A 23021-nucleotide genomic window follows, 5' to 3' on the forward strand; every position below is an offset into this window, starting at 1 on the left:
TATCTTCTGCAGGTTATGCATTACTCAAGGCTAACAGTTAATGTATTTAACAGGATGGGAACGTTCATCTGGAGACCACCATACGAGCCAATGAGAAGATCCAATTTGTTCCGACGAATGCACGACGGAGGACTTGGCCTACAGCCATATATTCGTAAGACAGCTGATCCAACACCACCTGGACAGAAGGCCTCCACACGCATCGTCATAGTCAGATCGATCGAGGCGAGAGATTGGGCACGAGTGCTGCGTCAGTGTTCGGCTGCGGCTCGTGGCCAATCAGCGCGTCGAAGGTCGGACTCGGGTCCAATAGCCGACCGAGCGCGATCCGACTCTGATAACGTTTCAAAGAAAAAGAGGAAACCATGCGGAGGCCTTCTGTCTAGGTGGTGTTGGCTGATCGCGAGGTGGAAATTTTTCACACAGGAGCAGCACCCCTTTTTACAGTTGTGCAAACAATTTTTTGAAGAAATATATGGCACCTCTAGCTGACGCAACAGCCACAAGCGATATTACAAAATTACGAGGATTCTATAAAGAAGTCGCAGACACATTAGAATTTCTAAGAGCAAGATTCGACAATGCCTTTTCGGGTCGTGCACTAAAAGGAAACTAGTTACTCAATTACTGGTTTCATTGTTCCCAGATCCAGTGTTTCGAGTGTACCCTTACGCCCCTCCTCTGAACTGCATAACTGATGTTTTAAAACGAGTTAAAACAATGTCGATACCACCGAAGTGTAAAACTTTCTTTTATATATTTCATTCTCGTATCACTCCAGTTAAAGAGTGGCCACGTAACAAAAACGTTCACGCGCGCACTCACCAGCGACGCACGTATTTATGGTGGCCTACCGAAGAACGGCTACTACGTCTACTACCATAATCACCCGACCCGACTGCGTTGTCACAGCGGCGCGGTCTTTTATGTTCGAGAAGTCTTAGGATTTTCTTTCATCATAAAACCCACTCGCTTGTTTGAAAAGAAAAAAAAAATCACAATTCCCGAGTTGCATTTTGAAAAAGCCTTATGACCTATGGTGAACCGTGCGATAAGAGATGAGTGTCTGAGTATAGGAGCGCGAAAATGTTTTATCCTAGAAAACAACTAACGGTTCACGTTGCATATATTTGTCTAATAAGGTATATTAATCGGTATGTTGAGGAATTTTCTGAACCGGAACTGTCTTTCCAAATAGCTGTCAGGGAGGGATGCGGCATTTGACATCTTGTAGAAGGTTCCATACCAGGCAAAATATCGGTTTGGAGCAACCACTGACGCTTTTGGAGCAGATGCCAACATCTGTTAGCTCAGCACTTGAAAATAAAAAAGCGACTGCATCGCTAAGCGAGTAAGTCTTTGATAAAAACTGAGGGCTCATCTTTGATACTGGAGCATATTACGTATTACATATTGTAATACGAATAGAAAGGGCGCAAAAAGAACTCACAGCTTTCTTCTAAAAAATAAAGCCTTCGTCAGAGTAGGTTCATTTACAATGTATATTCAAAAATAGTTGAGAAATAAATCATAGCACAACACTTCAGTTGGGATAAAGTCTCTCTTCAGTCACTACTCGGTAGATCAGTAAGCCTGTAAATATAATTTCTGCAAAATGCCAGCATATCCGCTAAATCGTCTATCAATAAAAATGCATATCCCAAGTTTTATTAACCTATCACACATTTAAGACTTTAGTATATGAACTGTAAAAGCAGCCACTTTCAAATATTATGAGAGCCTGCACGTGTCCTTTAAAGGGGCGGTACAACGATTTTCGCATTTTGCGCGAATACCGCTGAGAACGAATCCCTTGCGTTTATGAGCAATAAAGCACGCGTTCGTTTTTCTCCCCGCGCAATAAAAGTCGCAGAAAAAATTAAAACCGAGCAGCATTCCTTTCTTCAACTCGCAGCCACAACAAGCGGCCACGTGTTCGGGAGTCGATTATATGCCGCCAATGTTGATCATAATCACGCGGTAGGGTTGGCAAAGCACAGAAAACGCGCCGAGTCTTATACATAGGGTTCGGCATTGTCGCGATTGGAGACGAGCCACTACCCGAATGCTTGACGACCTATTGATTATCGCGAGCCATAATCGAGTGCGCACGCAATGCTCGGGTCCGATCTATGAGCTGCATTCAGATATAGTCACTGGGCGGTACTGCGCCCACCCAGCTACGTCACTGAGTTTTGCGAAGGAAAGATTGAAAGGAAAGGGTAGTTTTGTCCTTGAAATTACACTGCAACAAAGGAGTTCCTTGGTCAGTGGCGTTGCGTGCGAGTAGACTTGTGTCCCACTAATGCCAGTAAACTTGTGCAAAGTCAAAAACATTCCCATTGAATATTATTGCACCGCTCCTTCAAATGTGGCACTGTTCTTTAGCGACGTCGGAACAATAGTTGAGTCATAGCTACCCGATCTTTCGATCGACAGTTGCACGGGAACGATCTTGACTACCGTATTTCTTCAAATATAAACTTACGTTCTGGATTTTTTTCTCTTTCTCAACACAGTTTTTTTTTTCTTTTTTTTTTAGTTCAGGTTATATTACAATTAAGACCAAAGAAGGTAGACCCCTAATAGTACTGAGCCTAATTTTCGAGTCTATTGCGCTAACCCAAACGTTCCCCCATGTCGGCCATTGCTCCCAGACTTGTACGTAACGCGTTACAAGTAATTGATTACTTGTAATCAATTACAGTTAAGTGTAATTTTGTAACGCTTCAATTACATTTGTCAAGCTGTAACGCTCGGAGTAATTCAATTACTTTTTTTCTGTAATCAATTACAAAATCAATTACACAATTACCAATTACATTTTTCATTCCACAATTTTTTTTTCTCACAAAAATCAACATAGTCATTCAGCCATGGAGCAAAGATGATTCACATTTTCTTAACATCTAAAAAAAATAAAACTAGGATTAGTCGGCAAATCCTTTTTTCTTTTGCGCCACGCTCTTGTACAAGCGCGCCACCAGCCTTGGCTTGGGAGTTCCGGATCTCGTTGCAGATTGCTGATAAAGTCGACGGGAAGCGGGAACTCGCTATTGACTTTTTAGTGGGCTTTGTTCCTTAGGTCGACGCGTCAGCTACACGACAAGGTCCGGGTCTAAAAACAAAAAAGGGAACAATAACGAAACAAAATTGTGTACGCAATATTTTACTGTGTATTTGTGTATTTCTGTCATCGCAATAAGAAGTAACGTGAAAGTAACTTGAAAAGTAATCAATTACTTTGCAGTAATTGTTCAATTACTTCTGGGAGGCAGTAATCAGTAACGGTAATCGGTTACTTTTTTGACTGTAGTAATTGTAATTGTAATCAGTTACTTTTTTTCAGTAACGTGTACAAGTCTGAATTTGCTCCTGGGCACCGTGCAAAGCAGTGAAGCTCCACGCGCGTGCTCCGGTGAGAGGCAGGGAAGGTTGTCGCGAGCGGTGCAAGATCCACGGTACTCTATATAGAAGGCAGGGATGCGTATAGAACACACGAAAATCAAGTGATGTCATCGAGGGTGCAAGGCGCTGGTTCTTTCTGATCACATTGTCCGTCATCCTAGTATTTCGCTAAGTTTTCTCGCGACTTTTAGCTCTTGACATCGCCGACATCGACTGGAAATTTAGACATTGTCGGCGATCAACCGGGCAGCGCCGGTTGGCGAGAAATCTTCGCTTCACCCTAAGTCAACGCACAGCGGACGCTACAAGCCTGTGGGACCAATCAAAAACAACGTCAAAGCGTAACATCATGGATTCGTCATCTTCCTAAACGTGTTCTTTCACTGCTAGACCAATAAAGTTATTGAGAGTGTGGGGGGCCGCGAGGCCCTGCCACGTTATTTAAAGTGAGGACATAGAACGAGACAAGCGAACGACGTGTCTGCCTGTGATGGCGGCTTCAGAGCATCCTCTTGCACGCGCTCCCCGAGGCGCGTGCGCGTGCTGCGCCTCGAGCCATCTCTTTTATTTTCATGAGAAGAATGGATCTGTGGGTGCGTTGCACCCTACAGATATGCCCCCCCTTAGCGAGGAGCCCCGACGAGCGATTAAAGAAAACGAAAACAACAACGACAACAACACACAATTAGGGCGCTAGCTCTGGCCATGAGTTTGTCCAATGAACTTGAGCAGACTTCCTGCGAGACTTCGGACTTTCCTCGCGCGTCTCACATGTGATGAGGTTCACGGGTGCGTGCTCGAGATGGGCTGGCTTTAGACGCTCGAGAGCGATGGTGTCTCGTCGTCCATTGATCTGTACAACGAAGCCACTTGGCTTCTTTTCCAGAACCGGGAACGGTCCCATATAGTGTGGTTGGAGCGGTTTCCGTCTGGCTGTTTGGCGCACGAACACATGCGTTGCACTGTACAAGTCCTGAGAGACGTAAGGAGTCTTGGCAGGTACCGCGCGCGTAGGAACTGGTCGTAGGTCTGCAAAAACCTCCTTCAGCTTTGTGGCGTAGTCTTCTGGCCTCGTGTTTGGAGACGGGTCGACCTCGAAAAAGTCCGATGGTAATCGGAGGGTCGTCCCATAGACGAGTTCAGAGGTTGCACAGCCGAGGTCCTGCTTCAACGCCGTTCGAACTCCGAGTAAGACGAGTGGAAGCTGTTGTACCCATTCCTTGGAGTTCGCGTGGGCCATGAGCGCGGACTTGAGGTGTCGGTGGAAACGTTCCACCAGGCCGTTAGACTGCGGATGGTATGCAGTTGTCCGAGATCTCGTCATGCCTAGGATTCGGGACAACTCGGTGAACAAGTTGGATTCGAATTGACGCCCTCTGTCGGTGACGATTTCGGATGGGCATCCGAAGCGCGCCACCCAGGACGAGACGAATGCCTCGGCGACGGTGGCTGCAGTCATGTCGGGCAATGGTGTAGCTTCCGGCCACCTTGTGAAGCGGTCGATACAGGTCAGGATGTATCGTTGCCCTTGAGATGTCGGAAGGGGCCCGACCAGGTCGATGTGGACCTTGTCGAAACGGGCATCTGGTGGCAGGAAGCTCGTGGATGAAGGCACGGAATGACGGTGAACCTTGGCTCGTTGACATGCCAAGCAGGTCCGCACCCAGTCACGCACGTCGGACTTCAGCCGAGGCCAAACGTAGCGATTGGCCACTAGCTTCTGTGTTGCCTTCACGCCGGGATGCGACAACGAATGAATGGCATCAAAGAGCGGCCTTCGTAGCGCCATCGGAACGAATGGGCGATGCGTTCCTGTGGACGTGTCGCAGACGATGGTGATGCCTCCTGGGAACTCAACATCCTCTAGCTGGAGAGAGTTGTCTGATGTGCGGAGCTGCTGTAGCTCCTCGTCGGATGCCTGATGACGAGCCAGCAACGTGATGTCAAGTTGCGGAGCAGGCGAAGGTACGGCGTCAATTCGGCTCAGTACATCAGCGGGGACGTTTGATTTCCCTTTGATATGCCGGATGTCCGTCGTAAACTCCGACAAGAAGGCCAGCTGGCGGATCTCTCGAGGGGTATAGACAGAGCTTGAGTTACGGATGGCGTAGGTGAGTGGTTTATGGTCCGTCCAGATGACGAAGGGGCGACCTTCGACAAAGTGTCGAAAGTGCCGGACGGCCAACTACGCTGCGAGCAGTTCTCTTCCAAAGACGCTGTAGCGGGTCTGGGCGGGCTTTAACTTCTTGGGAAAGAAAGCTAGGGGCTGCCATTCACCGTCCACCTGTTGTTGTAGGACCGCCCCAACAGCCGTAGCTGAAGCATCTGTCATGATCGAGGTTCTGGCATCGTGTTGTGGATGTCGCAGAAGTACAGCGTCTGCAAGTACAGTCTTTACTTCGCAGAAGGCTTGCTCCGCGTCTTCACTCCAAGGCAGGTTGGTAGCGGCACGTGCAGTCTTGGCTAGTAGAAAATCAAGAGGCTGGAGTAGCCTCGCGCAGTTCGGAATGAACCGGCGGTAAAAATTTACCAGGCCGAGGAACTGGCGAAGCTTTGTGATCGAGCTAGGTCTTGGAAAGTCCCTGATCACTTGCACTTTCGACGGCAAAGGTCTGATGCCGTGTCGGTCCAGTCGATGTCCCAGAAACTCGAGTTCTGATCTCCCAAACTCACTTTTTGCGGCGTTGATGATGATGCCGTGGTCTGAAAGTCTTTGGAAAAGAAGACGGAGGTGGTTGGTGTGCTCCTCCGTTGTCGAGCTAGCGACCAACAAGTCGTCAACGTAGGCAAATACGAAGGGAAGCCCGCGCGTGACAGCGTCGATGAATCTCTGGAATGTTTGAGCCGCATTACTGAGGCCAAAGGGCATGCGGAGAAACTCAAACAGACCAAACGGAGTAGTAATAGCTGTCTTTGGGATGTCTTCGTCAGCGACGGGAATCTGGTGGTACGCGCGGGTAAGGTCAACCTTCGAAAAAATGGTCGCGCCTTGGAGGTTGACAGTAAAGTCCTGAATGTTTGGGAGGGGGTATCTATGTGCTCTTGTTCAGTGCGCGATAGTCGCCACACGGTCTCCAATCTCCGTTCTTCTTGGACACCATGTGTAGGGGAGACGCCCAGCTGCTTGACGAAGGTCGGATAATTCCAAGCTCGAGCATGTGCTCAAATTCTTCGCGAGCGATGCGGAGTTTCTCTGGAGCCAGACGACGGGGTCGGAAGTGAACCGGTGCGCCCGTTGTTTCGATGTGATGGTGGACATCGTGCGAAACCGGTCTGGTCCAGTCAGGAGCTCGCGTGAGGCTTGGAAAATCCTGGAGAGGAGGTCGGAATGGCCCGTCGATGTTAGAGCAGACTGACGCGATTCCTGCGGTGTCAGTTGTTGAGACGCCTTGCACGGAGAGTCGCGTTGTGGAGTCGAGCAGACGTCTCTCCTTGACGTCTACAAGGAGGCTGTGGTGTTGTAGGAAGTCAGCGCCGATGATCGTGTTGCCTACGTCTGCGACCAGGAATACCCATCGGTAGACTCGTCTGAGGCCAAGATTTATGGTGATGGACCGTTCCTTGTAGACGGGGATCGACGAGTTGTTCACAGCCCGAAGGTAGTAGATGGGCGTCTGTAATCGATCCGCGCGTTTTGCAGGAACAGCGCTTACCTCGGCCCCGGTATCGACGAGATAACGGGTTCCCGTAGTCCTGTCGGCGATGTAAAATAGGCGACTTCCTGGTAGGTTCTGACTACTCGTTGCCTCTATCGGTTTGCTCCAGGAGCAGGGACGAAGGCAGTGCCGGGCGTCGGAGCCGAAGCGACGATGGTATACGCAGACGTCCGCTGAACTTGCGGAGCGGGAACGGTCAGCATTTCTGCAACGAGATGTTGAACGTCCACGTTGTTGTTGGGTGCGTGGACGATCTCGCCGGTGAGTTGCCGCGGTAACACTCTCTTCCAACCGCTGGCAAAGCCGCTCGAGGTTGCCGTCAAACGATGGAGTGCCTGGCGGGGCAGGCATAGCTTCACTTCCGTCTTCTGCCGCCGATGTAACGCTGGCGAAGGGTGGAGTGGCAACTTCAATAACGGCGTCTGCCAGGGCTGCGAGGCCTGTGAGGTCGAGAGCCGTAGCGGTGGCCAACACCATCTGGACGTTGGTTGGGCGGCGCTGAATAAATAGCTCCCGCAGCAGAGCGTCGCCGATCGTGTTGGCGCGATCTCCAAGGAGCTCAGTCATCCGCCTTAGCAGCTGAGACGGACGTCGATCGCCGAGTTCTTCCGCCGAAAGAAGTTCTTGAAGGCGGGAGCGATCTGATGCCTCGGTTCTCTGCAGGAGAGCCGCCTTCAGCTGGTCGTAGGAAGCTGTGGCCGACGGTTGCGCAAGGATGTCGTATACTTCGTCGGCTGCTGCCAGCGACAGCGCCGAGGCGACATGATGATACTTGCTCTCCTGGCTCGTCACACCGCTGAGATGAAACTGGGACTCAGCCTGCAGGAACCAGACCCTCGGGTTTCTGTCATAGTACGGCGGAAGTCGGACTGCAACCGATGAGATGGAAGCCGGGGATCCGGCCGCTGCTCTTTGGGGTTCGCCGTTGTCCATGGTCCTCGACCGGGTCACCAAATATGTGGGGGGCCGCGAGGCCCTGCCACGTTATTTAAAGTGAGGACATAGAACGAGACAAGCGAACGACGTGTCTGCCTGTGATGGCGGCTTCAGAGCATCCTCTTGCACGCGCTCCCCGAGGCGCGTGCTCGTGCTGCGCCTCGAGCCATCTCTTTTATTTTCATGAGAAGAATGGATCTGTGGGTGCGTTGCACCCTACAAGAGCAATGGCGGGACGCACACATGCTTTTGCGTATCTCCGTCTTTTTCTATGCCTGGTGGCATTAGTGAGCCTTCGCAGGAGTGGCCTTCCGTCGTCAACAGCGTCGACAGAGCGTGGAAATCGGGTGGCCCATTTGTGGACAATAACAGCTTCGCCAAGCACCGCTGCCTGTAAAGGCGAACTGTTGTGGTGGGCAGGCGTTAGGCCTAACGGCCGGCCTTTATCCGCTGGCTCAATCCGCCGTCAACCGCCTCTCATCTGGCTCCTTCTCATCGCCGGTGACGTGCCCCCCAATCCTGGTACGCGGCCCACCTGCCCTCGCTGCTCCCGGTCGGTGTATGACAACGTGGCCGCACTTCAGTGTGACGGTTGTGACTTCTGGCTACACCGAAAATGTGAGGACGTATTTTTTGCGTCGTATCGCCGCCTCTGTGCTGCATGCCAACTTCCGCCCTTCGCTGACGACTTGTTCCCGTCCAAGCAGAGCCGAGTAGTGAACTCCAACGCACCAGCTCCTCCGAACAACCGGCAGTGCAGGCTTTGCCCGTGACCATCGTTTCCCCACCGCTTCCCTCTCCTCCGTCGGCGGCCAAAAACACCAATCTGGGAATATGGTTTTCGAACGTGCGCTCGCTGAAAAACAAACTGCTTGACTTCCGCACTCTTCTCCTATCCTACCCGGACACAGTATTTGCAGTTTGTGAAACTTGGCTCGACCGCTCAATACCTGACGGGCTTCTTGTGGATGTGGAAAATTTTACTATCTTCAGGAAGGACCGAGCCTCGAATGGAGGGGGTGTGCTGGTGGCGGTACCCTGCCACATGACCTGCCGGAAACGCCAGGACCTGGAGCATGAGCACCTTGAGGCTGTATCCGTCGAGGTAAATCACCACCGGGGAAAAGTACTGATCTGCTGTGTTTACTGCCCCCCAACCTCACAGTATACGTCCTACGATCTCCTCGGCAACTCCCTCAGACGGGCTGGAATGGGCAATTACCTGAACATTTGTGTGCTGGGAGATTTCAACGCGCATATCGACTGGACGGATCCATCTGCTCCCATCCCATCGGCCCCCTGTGATGATATGCTACTTGATATCATGGAGACCGGCGGGTTCCTTCAAGTTTGTGTGGAGCCCTCCTATATTACACACTCTGGGAAAACGTCCTTCCTAGACCTGGCCTTCATTACCAATCCAGCACTTGTATCGAGCTGTTCCCTTGAGTCCAGTCTCCCTGGCTCCGACCACCACGCAATTTATCTCGAGAGCCTACTCAAGCCGCCAAAATCTGGTCCGCACGCGAAGCGAATCCAGCAATTCTCGAAGACTGACGGAACGCACCTTCAGAACCTGCTGCACCCTGGTCCCTGGTGAATGATGAACCTTGTATTCACGATGCCTACGACATCTGGTTAGATCTCTTTTCGGCCATAGAAGCAGAATGTGTTCCCACAAGGATGACGACTGGCCGGCAGCGACCATGGACCACTCAAGATATCATTCGGCTCTCCCGTAAGAAACGCCAGTTATTCAAGAAAGCACGTAGGACAAAAAATCCACTCCACCTCAGCACAGCGCAGCAGGCACAGAAAAGTCTGAAAAAACTAATCTACTCTGCACACAGGGTCTATATGAAGTCGATTGCAGAGAAAGCCATTCATTTCCCAAAGCTTTTTTGGGCCCATGTAAACAATCAAAGAAAATCATCTTCCCGTCCTGAATTCTTAGTTAACGGAAGCCAGGTAATAGAACCCGGGGCTATAACGGAACTTTTCAGTGACCACTTCTCACCGACTTGGACCACCCCCTGGCAACCCCTCACTTCTACCCTCCAACACGCCTCGTTGTAGTTCACCACTTGCATCGTTCGATGTGCGTGAAGAAGACGTTGCAGAAGCACTGCAGCGTATAAACGAGTCAGAAGGCTGGGCCTGATCGCGTGCACCCAGCTTTCCTGAGGATGTGCTCCAACAAACTCAGCCCGATCCTAGCAAAACTTTTCACGAACTCTCTTCGTGCCGGCTCTGTCCCCCGACAATGGAAGACTGCCCAAGTCACTTTGATACAAAAGGGAAGTGGGCTGTCCAAGTCACTCGTGTCATCGTACCGGCCAATATCAACTACATCCATCGTATGCAGAACAATGGAGAGAATAGTTAACCGACATTTACTGGAACACATTGAGGGACACCAGCTGCTTTCCTCGCACCAGTATGGTTTTCGCCCCGGCCGGAGCTGTGAGCTAGCTCTCGCAACCGCGGTTAACACCATCAGTAGTTCCTTAGATGGACGTACACCATGCGAGCTCGTCCAACTCGACTTCAAGCAGGCTTTCGATAAAGTTGACCACTCCATCTTATTGCAGAGACTCTCCGACATTGGATTATCCGGCAACCTGTTGGACTGGGTAACGTCCTTCCTGCTCGGTCGTACCCAGCACGTAGTCTTCGGCGGGCAGAGGTCTAACACCGCAGAGGTCGTGTCAGGGATTCCTCAGGGTAGCGTCCTAGGCCCTACCCTCTTTAACATCTTTATCGATGACATCACCCGGGTCTTAGGTTGTACGCCCCTTCATTATGCCGACGACCTCACCCTCGTGCAGCCAATCCGTAGCCCCCTCGATCACCAACTACTCCAAGCGGACCTGGACAATGTTGTCGCCTGGTCAGGAAAAAACAGACTTCCACTGAACTTTGCCAACTGCGCTGTGATGCAGATATCCTCATTCAGGCAGCAGCGTTCCGCACTCCCCTGCTACAACCTCGACGGAGTGAACATTTCCAGAACGACCAGCACCAAGTTGTTAGGTGTCAAACTGGACTGTCGACTCAGTTTCGGCACTCACATTGCCGAAGTGATCTCCCGAGCTCGAAGGATGCTGGGTTTTGTTACCCGTGTCTCAAGAGGGGCCGGGTCAAGAACACTGAGGCACCTCTACACCGCACTGGTGCTGCCGCACCTTGAGTACTGTGCCGCAGTCTGGGACCCCCCTCAGGCCACCTTATCCGCTTCTCTTGAAAGTGTGCAAAGACGTGCCGCGTACACTATCTTGCGGTGGCAGACCCCTCATGTCCCCCGATACCGGGACATAGCTACGGATGATCTGCTGGCACGTGTGGGTTGGAACTCTCTGGCTCTGCGCAGGAAAATCTCCGGTCCGGCTTTTGGCAACCTGCCTCCTGCCAGAGGCTCCCGAGGTTCCTCTTGCTCGGCAGCTGCGGCTGAACCAGAACGGTGGCCTTCAACCACTCTTTGCCCGCACTGACCGGCACCGGAATACCTTCGTCATCAGGGCAGTAAATCTGTGGCGGTCCCTGCCATCAGAGCTGACAGCGGGCCTGAGCGAGAAAGAAGATATAAGACCCATCTGCAGGGGGGCAATACTGCACTTGCGGTCCTAAGCAGCACGCAGCCGTGTTGTTTTGTTTGTTGTTGTTGTTGTTGTTTTTTTGTTTGTTTTTTTTTGCTCACGTAACTGCGGCACCACAGACCTCCTGGTATGGGCTCCTCGCCTTTTGTGGTGTCGCAACTCTTTCCGAGTTGAATAAATATTATTATTATTATTATTATTATTATTATTATTATTATTATTATTATTATTATTATTAAGTGCAGTGAATGTTCCGTTACTTGCGTTTTTAGTGTTTATGTTCGAGCCTTCGACTGTGTTCTGACCTAAGATGACACCATGCGGTAAGAGAGACGCTGTAAAATACGTACTTTTTGCCTTTCCCTCTGTAGTTTTCTAAATATTAGGATCCACCAACAACTTTGTTGTTGTTGTTGAAGCCCGCCTGTTGCAGGTGTGGCACAACTTTGAGCAAAAATGGCATTTTGGCGCAAGATATACCATACTTTCGTTCATGGCACAATATGGCGCAAATGGCGCAGCACTTCCATCGCTTCCATCACTTATAGCTACCTACTTCATTATCTACTTGGTAAAACGCCGGGACGACAGCGAGTGTCGCTGTCATCCCGGCCGTTCCAGGAGTCCCAACTTCCTTAGCTTCCGTGGACTGCCGCATTGGAGAGCGACCTGCAGTAGAACAGGGGTCTGCCACATACACCACAGCTATTGGGACGCCGCCAGTGTTGCCAGATTGAGCTACATTTTTTTCTAGTAGGCGTCAAAATTTTGTGTTTGGCTATGTGGCTATTTTGGGCTATTTCTAAGAATGCGGCGAACTTTTGTCGAACCTCGAGTGCGATGCCGAACTTTGAGGTTCGACTAGTTAATTTTCGAACTTTTAATCAGTTTCGAAATAAAATTGTTTCTCTTATGGCTAGTCGAGAGGAGAGAGAGAAAGACAAAGGCTTCAAACTTCTACAAACGTCGGGGTTTTCACAATGCGCAGTGAAGCAATGCTTGCAGAGTCCATGCGGTCTCCCTACTGTACAGTGGAGCAAGCCAAACAGATTTCACTATTACCTCAGGCCCGGTAGCATGCCTTCAACCCGGACGCATATGGCTCTGCCCGGACGTAGACTGAACTCTCCAAATGCTGCTTTGGCGTCCATTGTGAGAATTTTTAGGCACCCAAGTTTGTAAAAATGAGATGTCCGCAGTTTTACCGCAAAACAATTGACTCCTTCCAGTCGTTGTCCACCCCAAGAGAGGACACACAATTAAAAATAGCGTGAACATGAATGGGTGACACCAATATTCTTCACAAAGAAAAAGAGGCGGGTGGGATATCGTAAGGACCTTAGATATTGGGGTTCGGGTCTGAAATACATAGAGCTCTGACTGTTCTGCGTCTGTATTTTCTTCTTTTACTGTATGATCATACCTCCCGGGCTTCACAATAAAGCTGTCTGTGTGTTTTGTACTTCTGAAAACCTACGAAGGAAGGTCCAGTTTTGTACGGATTTTCTTTCTATCGAAGCTTTTCTTGACAAATTTACAAATAACATAATGTACACAAAAGGAGGTGCATCTGAGGGTTGAAACAAAGATTGTAACGTGTATTGTACGAGTGTGAGAAATCATCAATATAAGGCTTAAAACCCATTGTTTTTAGTCTTGGCTATTTTGGGCTACATTTTTTTTACGGCTTTGGCTATATTTGGGCTATACCTCCCAGTCGTTTGGCGGTTTTTTGGTGGGACCATCTGGCAACGCTGGACGCCGCCAGGTTCGCGACCGGCGACGGCATGACACTTTAATGTCGTCATCAGGCGGAAATCGAGGGACCACTTTTTTGAACCCGGTAAACACACCAGTCGGAGACGCGTTCCAGTCACCGTAGTAGTAGCAAACACCGCAGTACGACCCGCAAAAATTGCATAATGAATATTTAAAGAAGGAGAACACGGACATATCAAACCTCGTGCTTAGGCCTAAAAAGCTACGTCAAACAACGTGCGGAAATTAAAGGGGGAAAAAAAGGTGCAGCATGATTAATTTTATTTAGAGAAATCCGGAATTTTTATGTACGGAGCTAATTCTTTTCTAGAGTTTTATACGCGCTACAGATTGCACCCATTTAGCGCCCAGAGAGCGCTAAATGTCCATTAAGGCCGGTTCTCACATGCAGCGAAGCGCTCATGTAGCGCTGCTCACGTGCCGTCAGCTACTTATCGTCTGCCGTGAGCAACAGTTTTGACGGTGCGATACAAAGCTGGTGAACGCTCCTGTCAGCACGCGCTGAGCGCGAGTTCAGCGTTATGCTTGTGACGCTCCGCTGCATGTGTGAACAGGCCTTTAGGGTCATAACTTTATCGAGGATTGATTGAAAACACGTTTATTGACCTTATATTGCGCGGAGCGCGCTGCGGAGGTCAGTTAGAAGGAGGATAAGGGATTAGGAAGCGGGGGCCAAAGAAGAGGAGAGGAGGAGGAGGGCAACACTTCATGGCCTCAAGGCCTTCGTCGACGAGGGAGGGGGAGGCCGTATCCTCTTGGCTGTAGCCGGAAGGAGCCGGTCCCCCACTGGAGGCGCAGTTGGGTCTTTTATGAAGGTAAGTAGTGCCTCCCAGAGCTCCAGAGCATGCTTAGGGGATATGGTGGTGTCTGGACATGCCCAGGCGTTCAGGGATGCGGGTACTGGGGCGTTTGTGATGAGGTTCAAAGCCTGTTGTCGTGGAATATTATACAAAGGGCAAGACCACATGAGATGGACCAGGTCTGCCTTAGAATTGCAGTTCTTGCAGATGCCAGAGGCTGTGGAAGGTCCCGCCCCGTCGTTCCCGCGAAACCGCTGTAAGAGATGCGGTGTCAGTAGGGTCCCTGTCTGAATTTGCCGAATCATGACGGCTTCCCTACGAGAGAAATGTTGGGAGGGAATCTTAGGGATGGATAGCGGGTTAGCGGCCATGGAGAGGTAGGTGGCTCGCTGGGCTTTGGTAGAGCACAAGTCGTGCCAAGGGTTGGCAATTTCCTGTGAGGGGTTGCCTAGAGATGAGGAAGAGGAGGGTCCCTTGGCCAGCGCGGAGAGGAGGTGTGCGCGCGCTAGTCTGTGGGCTTTCTCATTACCGGGTATGCCACAGTGGGCAGGGACCCATCGTATGATGAATTGATGGCCGGACGCTCTCAGAGATGAGACGGCCACCTTGAGCTCGTGTAAGGTAGGTCCGGTATATTTGGTGTCCGAGCATATGTGGTGTGCCGCTTGCGAGTCAGTATAAATGATGTGCGTGACTGGTGCGTCTTCCTTTGCCGTAAGAAGTGCGTCGCGCGCATAGTCCGTGATGGCTTGAAGCTCAGCTTGGGTGCTGAGCGGGGGCGTAGCCGTTGTGTGCAGGTATCGTGCCTGTGCTTCTGTGTTACAATCGTACCACGCCGTGGCGTAGACAGCGCATTTGTGATCAGCTGGCAGGGATGCATCGACGTAGATCACGTGGGTGCAATCGTCAAGCGAGCGAATGTACTTTAAGTGCCGTCTCTTGAGAGGGAGGCGCCTGCCGGTGCTCTGTATCCGCTGAGGTAGAGGAGTCCCGTCGGTAAGGACAATGTGTTCCCACGGCGGGGTCTGTTGTGGGAGTTCGGGCAGATCGTGCACGGCGTAGCCTAGTTTTGCAAGGATAGACCGGCCGGCTGGTGTTGTGCGAAGCCGTGCCTCCTGGATGTTGTAGTGCGCGGATACGAGTTCGCTGAGATCATTAATGCCCCCGCAACTCTTGAGCGCGTCTAGGCGTGTGTACCGGGGAAGGCCAGTAATCAGTCTTCGGGCCTCGTTGATAAGTCTTTCTAGAGCTAGCATCTGAGTCCGATTGACTGGATGATAGGGAAGACCATACAGGAGCCGTGAGACGACAAATGCCTGCACGAATTGCCTCATCTCGCGTTCGCGGACACCACGGGTGCGTGTTGAGATTCGTCGAAGGACGTGTAGGATCTTTTTTACTGATCCAGTCGTTTTCTGGAACCATGTGTTGGCTGTGCAATTTTCGTCCAGGTACATGCCCAGGATGCGAATGGCAGATTTCCTGGTGATGGGTTGGTCTCCGATAGAGAGGTTGTACATGTTCTTCTCGGCTCTCTTGGAGGGAGTACTACGGCCGCCGTGTATGACTAAGTATTCAGTCTTCTCTGGGGATGTGCTGAGGCCAATTTCGGTTGCAAAACTGTAGATAATGTTTAGGGCATTCTGGAGTATGTCTTCCTGCTGGCCGATGGACCCGTCTGTTGCCCAAAGCGTGATGTCATCGGCATATATTGTATGACCTAGTCCAGGCACTGCATCAAGACGGTGTGGGAGGGTGTGCATCGCCAAGTTGAAGAGAGTCGGTGAGATAACTGACCCCTGCGGTACCCCTACTTTGTTGGCTCGCGTGGCACTAATGGCTTGGTCTACCTGCACTTGAAAACAGCGACCTTCCAAAAACGCGGCAATGAAGTTATATAGTCGTCCTTTTAGGCCGGCAGTTCTGGTTTGGGACATGATTGTGTTGTGCGGGACCCCGTCAAATGCCTTTTTAATGTCAACCCCAACGACAGCTCTCGGTTGTGTAGAGTGCGGGTCGAGGACTGCCTCCTTAAGTTGAAGAAGCGCGTCCTGTGTGGACAACCCCGCTCTGAACCCTATTTGCGTTGGGGCGAGAATGCCATTATTTTCCAAGTACCATGTAAGGCGCGTATTGACCATCCTCTCCATCGTTTTACATAGGCAGGATGTCAGCGATATAGGTCGGAGGTTGGCCAGGTTATGTGGCGGTTTCCCCGGTTTGGGAATTGGTTTCACCAGAGAGAAACGCCATGTGGGTGGAAGCTTTCCTTCTTCCCAGATCCTGTTGATTTCCTCCAACAGAGCTTGTTTGTAGGTATCTGGGAGGTTTCTCAGTTGTGTCGTGGTGACTTGATCTGCCCCAGGTGCACTGTGTGTGTTGGAAGTGTTAAGAGCGTGATTAAGCTCAAAAAGGGTGAATGGTTGATTGTATGATTCAAAGTCCTCCACAGGGTCGTCCCTTTCATAGGTGGTAGCGATGGGTTGAGAAGTGCTGGGAAAGAATTCAGAAGCGGCGCGTTCGGCTAGCTCCTGTGGGGTTATCGCTTCTTTAAGGGCCACCCGTCTGGCCCCATTGTAGGTCACAAAGGGCACAAGCCTCTTATTGACCTCGGTTTTATACAGCATTTCCATAGGCTCTATCCTCGCGATCAGGTAATCCTATGTGGAGACTTCAACGCAAGGCACACAGCATGGGGTTACGACAAATGCAGTCCTAGGGGGCGCAAAGTAATGGCTGATACCCAAAACTACCACCTTAGTTTGATCAACACCCCCGATGACCCCACACGGATTGGACAATCTATTCGCCAGGCGGACACGACCTCTGATCTGACTTGGGCATCACACCCGCGCAGCGTCACCTGGCACCTTCACGAAGACCTAATGGGAAGCGATCATTTCCCTATAGTGATCAAGATAAAAATCCGTCGCACTCTGGGATGCGCGGTAGGTGCACGCACAGCCACGAGACCATCGTTTTTGTCGCACTGGGACAAATACCGAAAGCTGCTGGAGGAAACATCTCCCAGCGGCGATATCGCACACCTAACTGGTCAAATATTAGACGCCAAGCAACAAGCCACCCGTCGAATACAAGTCCCCTATGATCATCCGGACCCAGACAAACGCCTTCTAACGCTCTGGAATCGCAGGTTGCGCCTATTGGCCAAGTACCGCAAATCTGGGCGCAGACGCTCTATCAAACGCAAGTTGAGGATCACGCAACAGACAATAGAGGACTACACCACCGCCCTTGCATCTGAGAGATGGATGACCCTCTGTGAAGGCTTTAACGGGAATACGTCTACACCCCGAGTTTGGAGTATACTACGGTCCCTTCTTGGACAAACCAAGACTTTATCGAGGTTGTTGTCCCCAAATTGAACCTGGTCATGCATAGAGCACTATATGCGGAGGGCAAGTTCGTCTGCTTCTCGCGCAGGGGGTAGCGGTGACGTCAGAACGCCGAGCCCTGATTGGCTGATCGCGACCCCCTATCTGAGCGTCGTCTGCTCCTTTGCAACGTCGCCTGCTCGCAACGTCGTCTGCGTCTGTCTTACCTTTCCTGCGACTTTCGGAAGTGCAGAGGCCAGATTCACGAAACGATCTTACGCCAAAAATGTGCGCAAGACAAAAAAAAATTTGTATTCACGAAGCGAAATTTTCGTAAGTTTTGCGCAGGTTACGACAAAATCCTACGACAGCTCCGAAGCTGTCTTACGTAAAGTGACCAGACGTCCCGATTTAGGCGGGACAGGTCCCGCTTTTCCGACCGTGGTCCCGCTGTCCCACAGCGTGCTTGTGGGACGCCGTTTTGTCCCACTTTTGCTCCTCGAACCGCGGATAGATGAAAGATTCGGTTAAACGAAAGGATTGCACCGGTGAGAGGGTGCTTCTTCTGATCAAGGAACAAGATATGCACGACAGAGAAGATGCTGAAGGTCAATTGGCGTATGACATGTGAACAGTACCATGGACATAGTACACAAAAATAAATACATTAATACTAAAGGAATATTCCATCCAAATGTATTAGATAGCTGCAAGCCACACAGTACGCAAATTGCAAGAAAAAGAAATGCACACGGTGTATAGGAAATAAAGAAAAGGTATGATTTGTTACCGAACTTTAAACTTTTCAAGTCTCACAACACAAAAGCCCCCCCCCCCCCCCCCCCCAACGTCGCGGTCGCGACGACCCACGGACATTTATTTTTTTACGTGCGGTTCTGACGCGTCCCGACTTCAAGCAGCAAGAAAAAAGTAAAAAGTACTTGAAACAGACCACGACGAGCAAGAACGCTGGATCCACAAACACCCTGGAAAAGCTCCCACGGCCACGATCCCATCGAACGCGACCAAACGAGCTGGGCAGTTAGGCCTAGCCGGCTCTCCGCGACTCGGCTACCGTCTGCCCACGACCGGCTGGCGTGCTGAGTGGAATGTACCCGCGCGACCCTTGTGAACCCTTCCCGTATAATATTTTGATTGCTGACCTCAATTTTCGATTAAGGGGTCAATTTCTTCCTCTTATTATCTCCTTGTTTCGCGAGGCAACGGTGACTCTCGCCGATGAAAAAGCGGTGAATCTCAGACAGACGCAGCAAAGGTAAAACAGCCATCGCTTTGACCGCTTTGACTAGCAGACGTAAAGCAGACGACGTTAACTGCGCCAACCCGCCGACGCCGTTAAAGAGTGAGGGGTCTCGCCGCACACGAATGGAGGGAAAAAGTATTTGGGAGGGAACTTGCCTCGGTTCTAAGCAAAAAAACCTCGGCGCCCCGGGACACCTCGCCAGGGAGTCCTTTGACTTCCCTCCTTGATGCGCGTCTGCCAGTTGTTAGACAAAAACAACGTACCGCTCGAGTTATTAAGTCTGCCCTCTCTGAAAGGCGAGGTCGAGTTCGCTCCGAAAGTCGCAGGAAAGGTAAGACAGACGCAGACGACGTTGCGAGCAGACGACGCTGCAAAGGAGCAGACGACGCTGAGATAGGGGGTCGCGATCAGCCAATGAGAGTTCGGCGTTCTGACGTCACCGCTACTTCCTTTCTTATGCGCAGAAGACGAAAATGAGCCCACTTGCGAGGCGAATAGCTCCTACGGAGCAGAGTAACGCAATCCTTTGAACCCCGTGTTTTGCCGACAACATGGCCGACAGAGCGGCTCGGCGCGAGTCACGTGGTACCCAGGGTTCCAGGAGGCGGCCCGCCCTATGGGAGAATACATGGAGATCGACACAACACGGCTGATTAAAAAATGAACGGCGAGTTCACACTTTTCAAAACTAGTCTGTCGTGAAGTTAGTAAAGCACTAAACACTTTATCAAAGTTTTAACAATATCGGATGCGTGTGCAAATTTTGAGAAGGCAATTTCCAAGGCAATGGCGTTTGAAGCAGACGATTTTTGCTCGCAGCGGACATGGGCTTTTCGGGTTGGCCGGAGCGGGTCACGTGAATGGTGTGACGTCGCCGTGTCGTCTGCTGCATGATGCCGCTCAGGCAATTTTTAAAAAAAAAGTCAGGTCCTTGCGGGGCACAAAACTTAGCACAAATTATTCTAAAGTGTTCCATTATTATGTCAAAAATGATTGCGATTCCGTACATTCCCACAATACTGGAGAAACAACGATTTTCTCACGTTCTCCATGCATTTCTGACCGCAGTTGGAACCTCCGGGCGTTCGCCGCTAGTCGCCGAGAGGCGGCGTTCTAGATTGCGCTACTCTAGAGTGCCTTCATACACACGCGCGCTTTTGCTACGCTACTCTGCTCCGAAGGAGCTATACTATGGTGTACTAGAAGACTGGGCAGTGTAGCGAGCGCCGGCGGAGGGGGGGCTCTTTCAGCGATGACCGGATCGGTAGCCGCGAGAGGGCGCAACGTGTAGTAGGCGTGCTGCCGGAGTGCGGAGCGCAGGCAGCGGTAGCGCTTGGCTGGCTTGGCGTTCCGCACGGGTTCGATTGTTTCGTATTGTTTGGCTAATGCTTTACGGTACTCTTTATTTCTGCTGTTTCACATATTATTTATCGCACTAATTCGCTGCCGAATGCTTTGCCTGAGACGTGCACCTTCGGGCAGGACGCCACAGTACACATCGCGACACTGCTAGCGCGAACAAGACATTGGTACTTTCTCGCATTTAATTCGAAAGAGTATTAGTGAGGACGAATTTTTATCACCTGCATTATAGACCCGAATGAGCTTTTTCCCCAGCAATTAAAACTTTGCTGAGATCCTTTGGTTTCTCGTAGAAAAACCGGCAATCGCTTGTTCGCGCAAACAATGTTGCGTTCTGAATAGGCGGGAAATCCATCCCCCAGGGAAACGTTCAGGAAGTCTCTTGAAAGAGACGTCCCAAACGTGTGTAATCCCCTGGATAACGTAGGATAAGCATACTGATGGCATGATACCTAAAAAAATGTGTGCTTTTGTGACCCTATAATTTCGCTGTCACTGTAGTTGTGATCAATGAATTCCGTAATTGGAGCGCACTACCCTAATGAATTGTTTCAACGTTTGGGAAAACAAAATGGGGCTTACAAAACGGATTAAGCGCGAAACACATGTACGACGAAACCGTCTGATCCGACGTCCAATCAGGCGATACGGCGGTCGGAGGCGAGGGTTTTCAACGCTCTCCGGTGCTGCGAAAACCCTCGCCCCCCAGGTCATTCCGGCAGTCCGCACGTCGGATCGGACGGTTTCGTCGTACATGTGTTTCGCGCTTTATATCGTCTACTTCCGTAGGCTGCATGGAGGTGCCACTGTCGACTCTCGCAACTACTTCCACGGGCTTTCGAGGGAATTTCAAGCACTAGCCTTTATCGTATTTGTTGTTACTACGTAGGGTCTTCAAACAGGACTGTGCGAATAGTTAGAAAAAGTATCCACCAGCTCTGGTAATAACCACAGTGGATAAGTTCTTATTTATCCACTGAGCACCAGCTATATTGGTATGTGTTGGCACTAGGGCACACAGATAAATTTGTAATTATACACTGGACGCCAGCACACAAATGAAATTAATGAGGTGCACCCAAAAATTCCGGAGGCGATATGGTACATGGTTGAAAAAACCCCGAGACTGCGGGTAAACGACACAACACTAAAAAGTCTCTAACACAGCTGAAATTTTTATTTTCAGAAATCTGGTTATATAGGCACTTCGATACAAAAGAAAAAAGGGGGAGAGGGTGAGAACCCCAAAGGATGCCACTTTCCACCAATGTAACCTTTGACTAAATACAAGGACAACGGACTCTGCGTCATGCACCTCTCTTATCTTTGACCCCTCACTATTCGACCGCCAAACACACTGGAAAGCCTAAGTACATTAACACACACACGCACGCACAAAAAACAAACGACTTAAAGGTACTTGCTTTTCCCCAAGAGCTCGGGAGAAGGGGGCTCCCGAGCTCCCCCGTAGTTGGCGCCTATGGCGTTTTGTACCTCTACATTCTCCAACGTGAGGTCATGATCTTGATGAGCTTCGACATCTTCAGGATAAATGACTCAGTATCTTCCGCTGGGCCATAAGATCCTTCAATCTTCTTGCGGTAAAAAAAGAGGCCTCTTAGCACCTCCTCATTGAAGAGACGGAGTGCTGGGCCAACCCTCATCTTTTTAAAGCCGCTAGGAAGAAAAAAAAAAATGCTGATGTGAGGCCATAACCTTTAACGTCACATTTTCACAGCCACTTCTCCAAGCGTTTCTAATGCAGTCAGCGTTCACAGGACCGTTCGGTGTGTCCAAACCAGTGTCTATAAAACCGATTTAGCAGATACGTTAGAGTGCAAAAGTCCGAAAAAAAATGTAGAGGACGACTGTCATGACTGCCTGCATTACATGAAGCAGAGTCTCCCTGTCACTCCTTTTAATGTTGCGGGACGACGACTGACGCCGATCGAACTCGAGAGGGGCACAAAAAAGGGAACGTGCTTCTCTGCAGGACCGGTAGCCACTGTTGCAACCTGCAACCCGGCACGGGCCCCAGGAATTGAGGTTAAGGAGGGGGGGGGTTCGGGGGGCATTGAGAATATAAGAGTCGTTGCGAATTAAAGGGGTGCTTTCGGAAAAAACAAGGGGGGAGTACACCCCCGTAGAGGGGTGTAGGAAATCACTGCCCCGACACAAAACACGTCCCGTCTCTCTTGTCCCGCCGTTTTTCCGTCACTGCACGCGTTGTCTACATCCCACTAAACGGCTACGATCACAATCCATTTCGCTCAACCATTAAAAAAAAATAACTGCAGCAAAACAAGGCGACGACGCGAACCACGCGATCACAAGCAGTACGACCACACGGCAATCCGAGCGGGAAGGAGCACGCCTGTTACCCGCAGCGCCTTCTGGCGTCCTTGCGCGCCGTCATCGCTGCGCCGACCTCCTCCTTCCGTTGCTTCTCGGCGCGGACGACACACTGCCCAGTTCTAGTATAGTGCTCTAGTCATGCACGGCCTGGTCACGAGCGCTTCGCTCTGACCAGTGCTTTGGTTGCACGAGGAGAGGCTTTCAAATCGTCGTCTTCGATATCGCTGATCAAAAACGAACAAGAAAATTCGGTTTGTTGTCCCCACAGCTGAAGCGTGCCGCTAGGGGCGTGACTGTTCGATCTCCTCCCCAATATCAAGAGGCCCGCTTCTAGCGCTGGCCGGCATAGGCCTCACAACTTCTATATCCACTTCCCCAGAGCAGCTCTTCGCCGTTCAATTCAATTCCATGGCATTAAAGCACTTTCATGGCATCACTAGAGCGCTTTTCGTTTCCGCTGCGGGAGGGTGAGAGACGAGCTAGAGACGAAAAGTAGTTTCGGTTTCGGTAGCTCGTCTCGGTTTTTTTTT

The 23021-nt window shown here is 50.7% G+C and overlaps 2 protein-coding genes across 2 annotated transcripts in view; one reads left to right on the top strand and one right to left on the bottom strand.

Annotated features, from left to right (window-relative positions):
* LOC8038594 (GAS2-like protein pickled eggs) overlaps positions 1-23021 on the top strand; it is a 484840-nt gene that overhangs the window by 300799 nt on the left and 161020 nt on the right. The gene's annotated exons all lie outside the window — the stretch shown is intronic.
* Positions 14082-16220, bottom strand: LOC115332842. Its single transcript, XM_029995346.4, has one exon. It carries the CDS (start codon positions 16110-16112, stop codon positions 14082-14084), a length of 2031 nt encoding a protein of 676 aa, XP_029851206.4. The 5' UTR covers positions 16113-16220.

This window comes from Ixodes scapularis, unplaced genomic scaffold (genome assembly GCF_016920785.2).
Source record: "Ixodes scapularis isolate PalLabHiFi unplaced genomic scaffold, ASM1692078v2 PGA_scaffold1__304_contigs__length_218370807, whole genome shotgun sequence".
NCBI classification, from domain to species: domain Eukaryota; kingdom Metazoa; phylum Arthropoda; class Arachnida; order Ixodida; family Ixodidae; genus Ixodes; species Ixodes scapularis.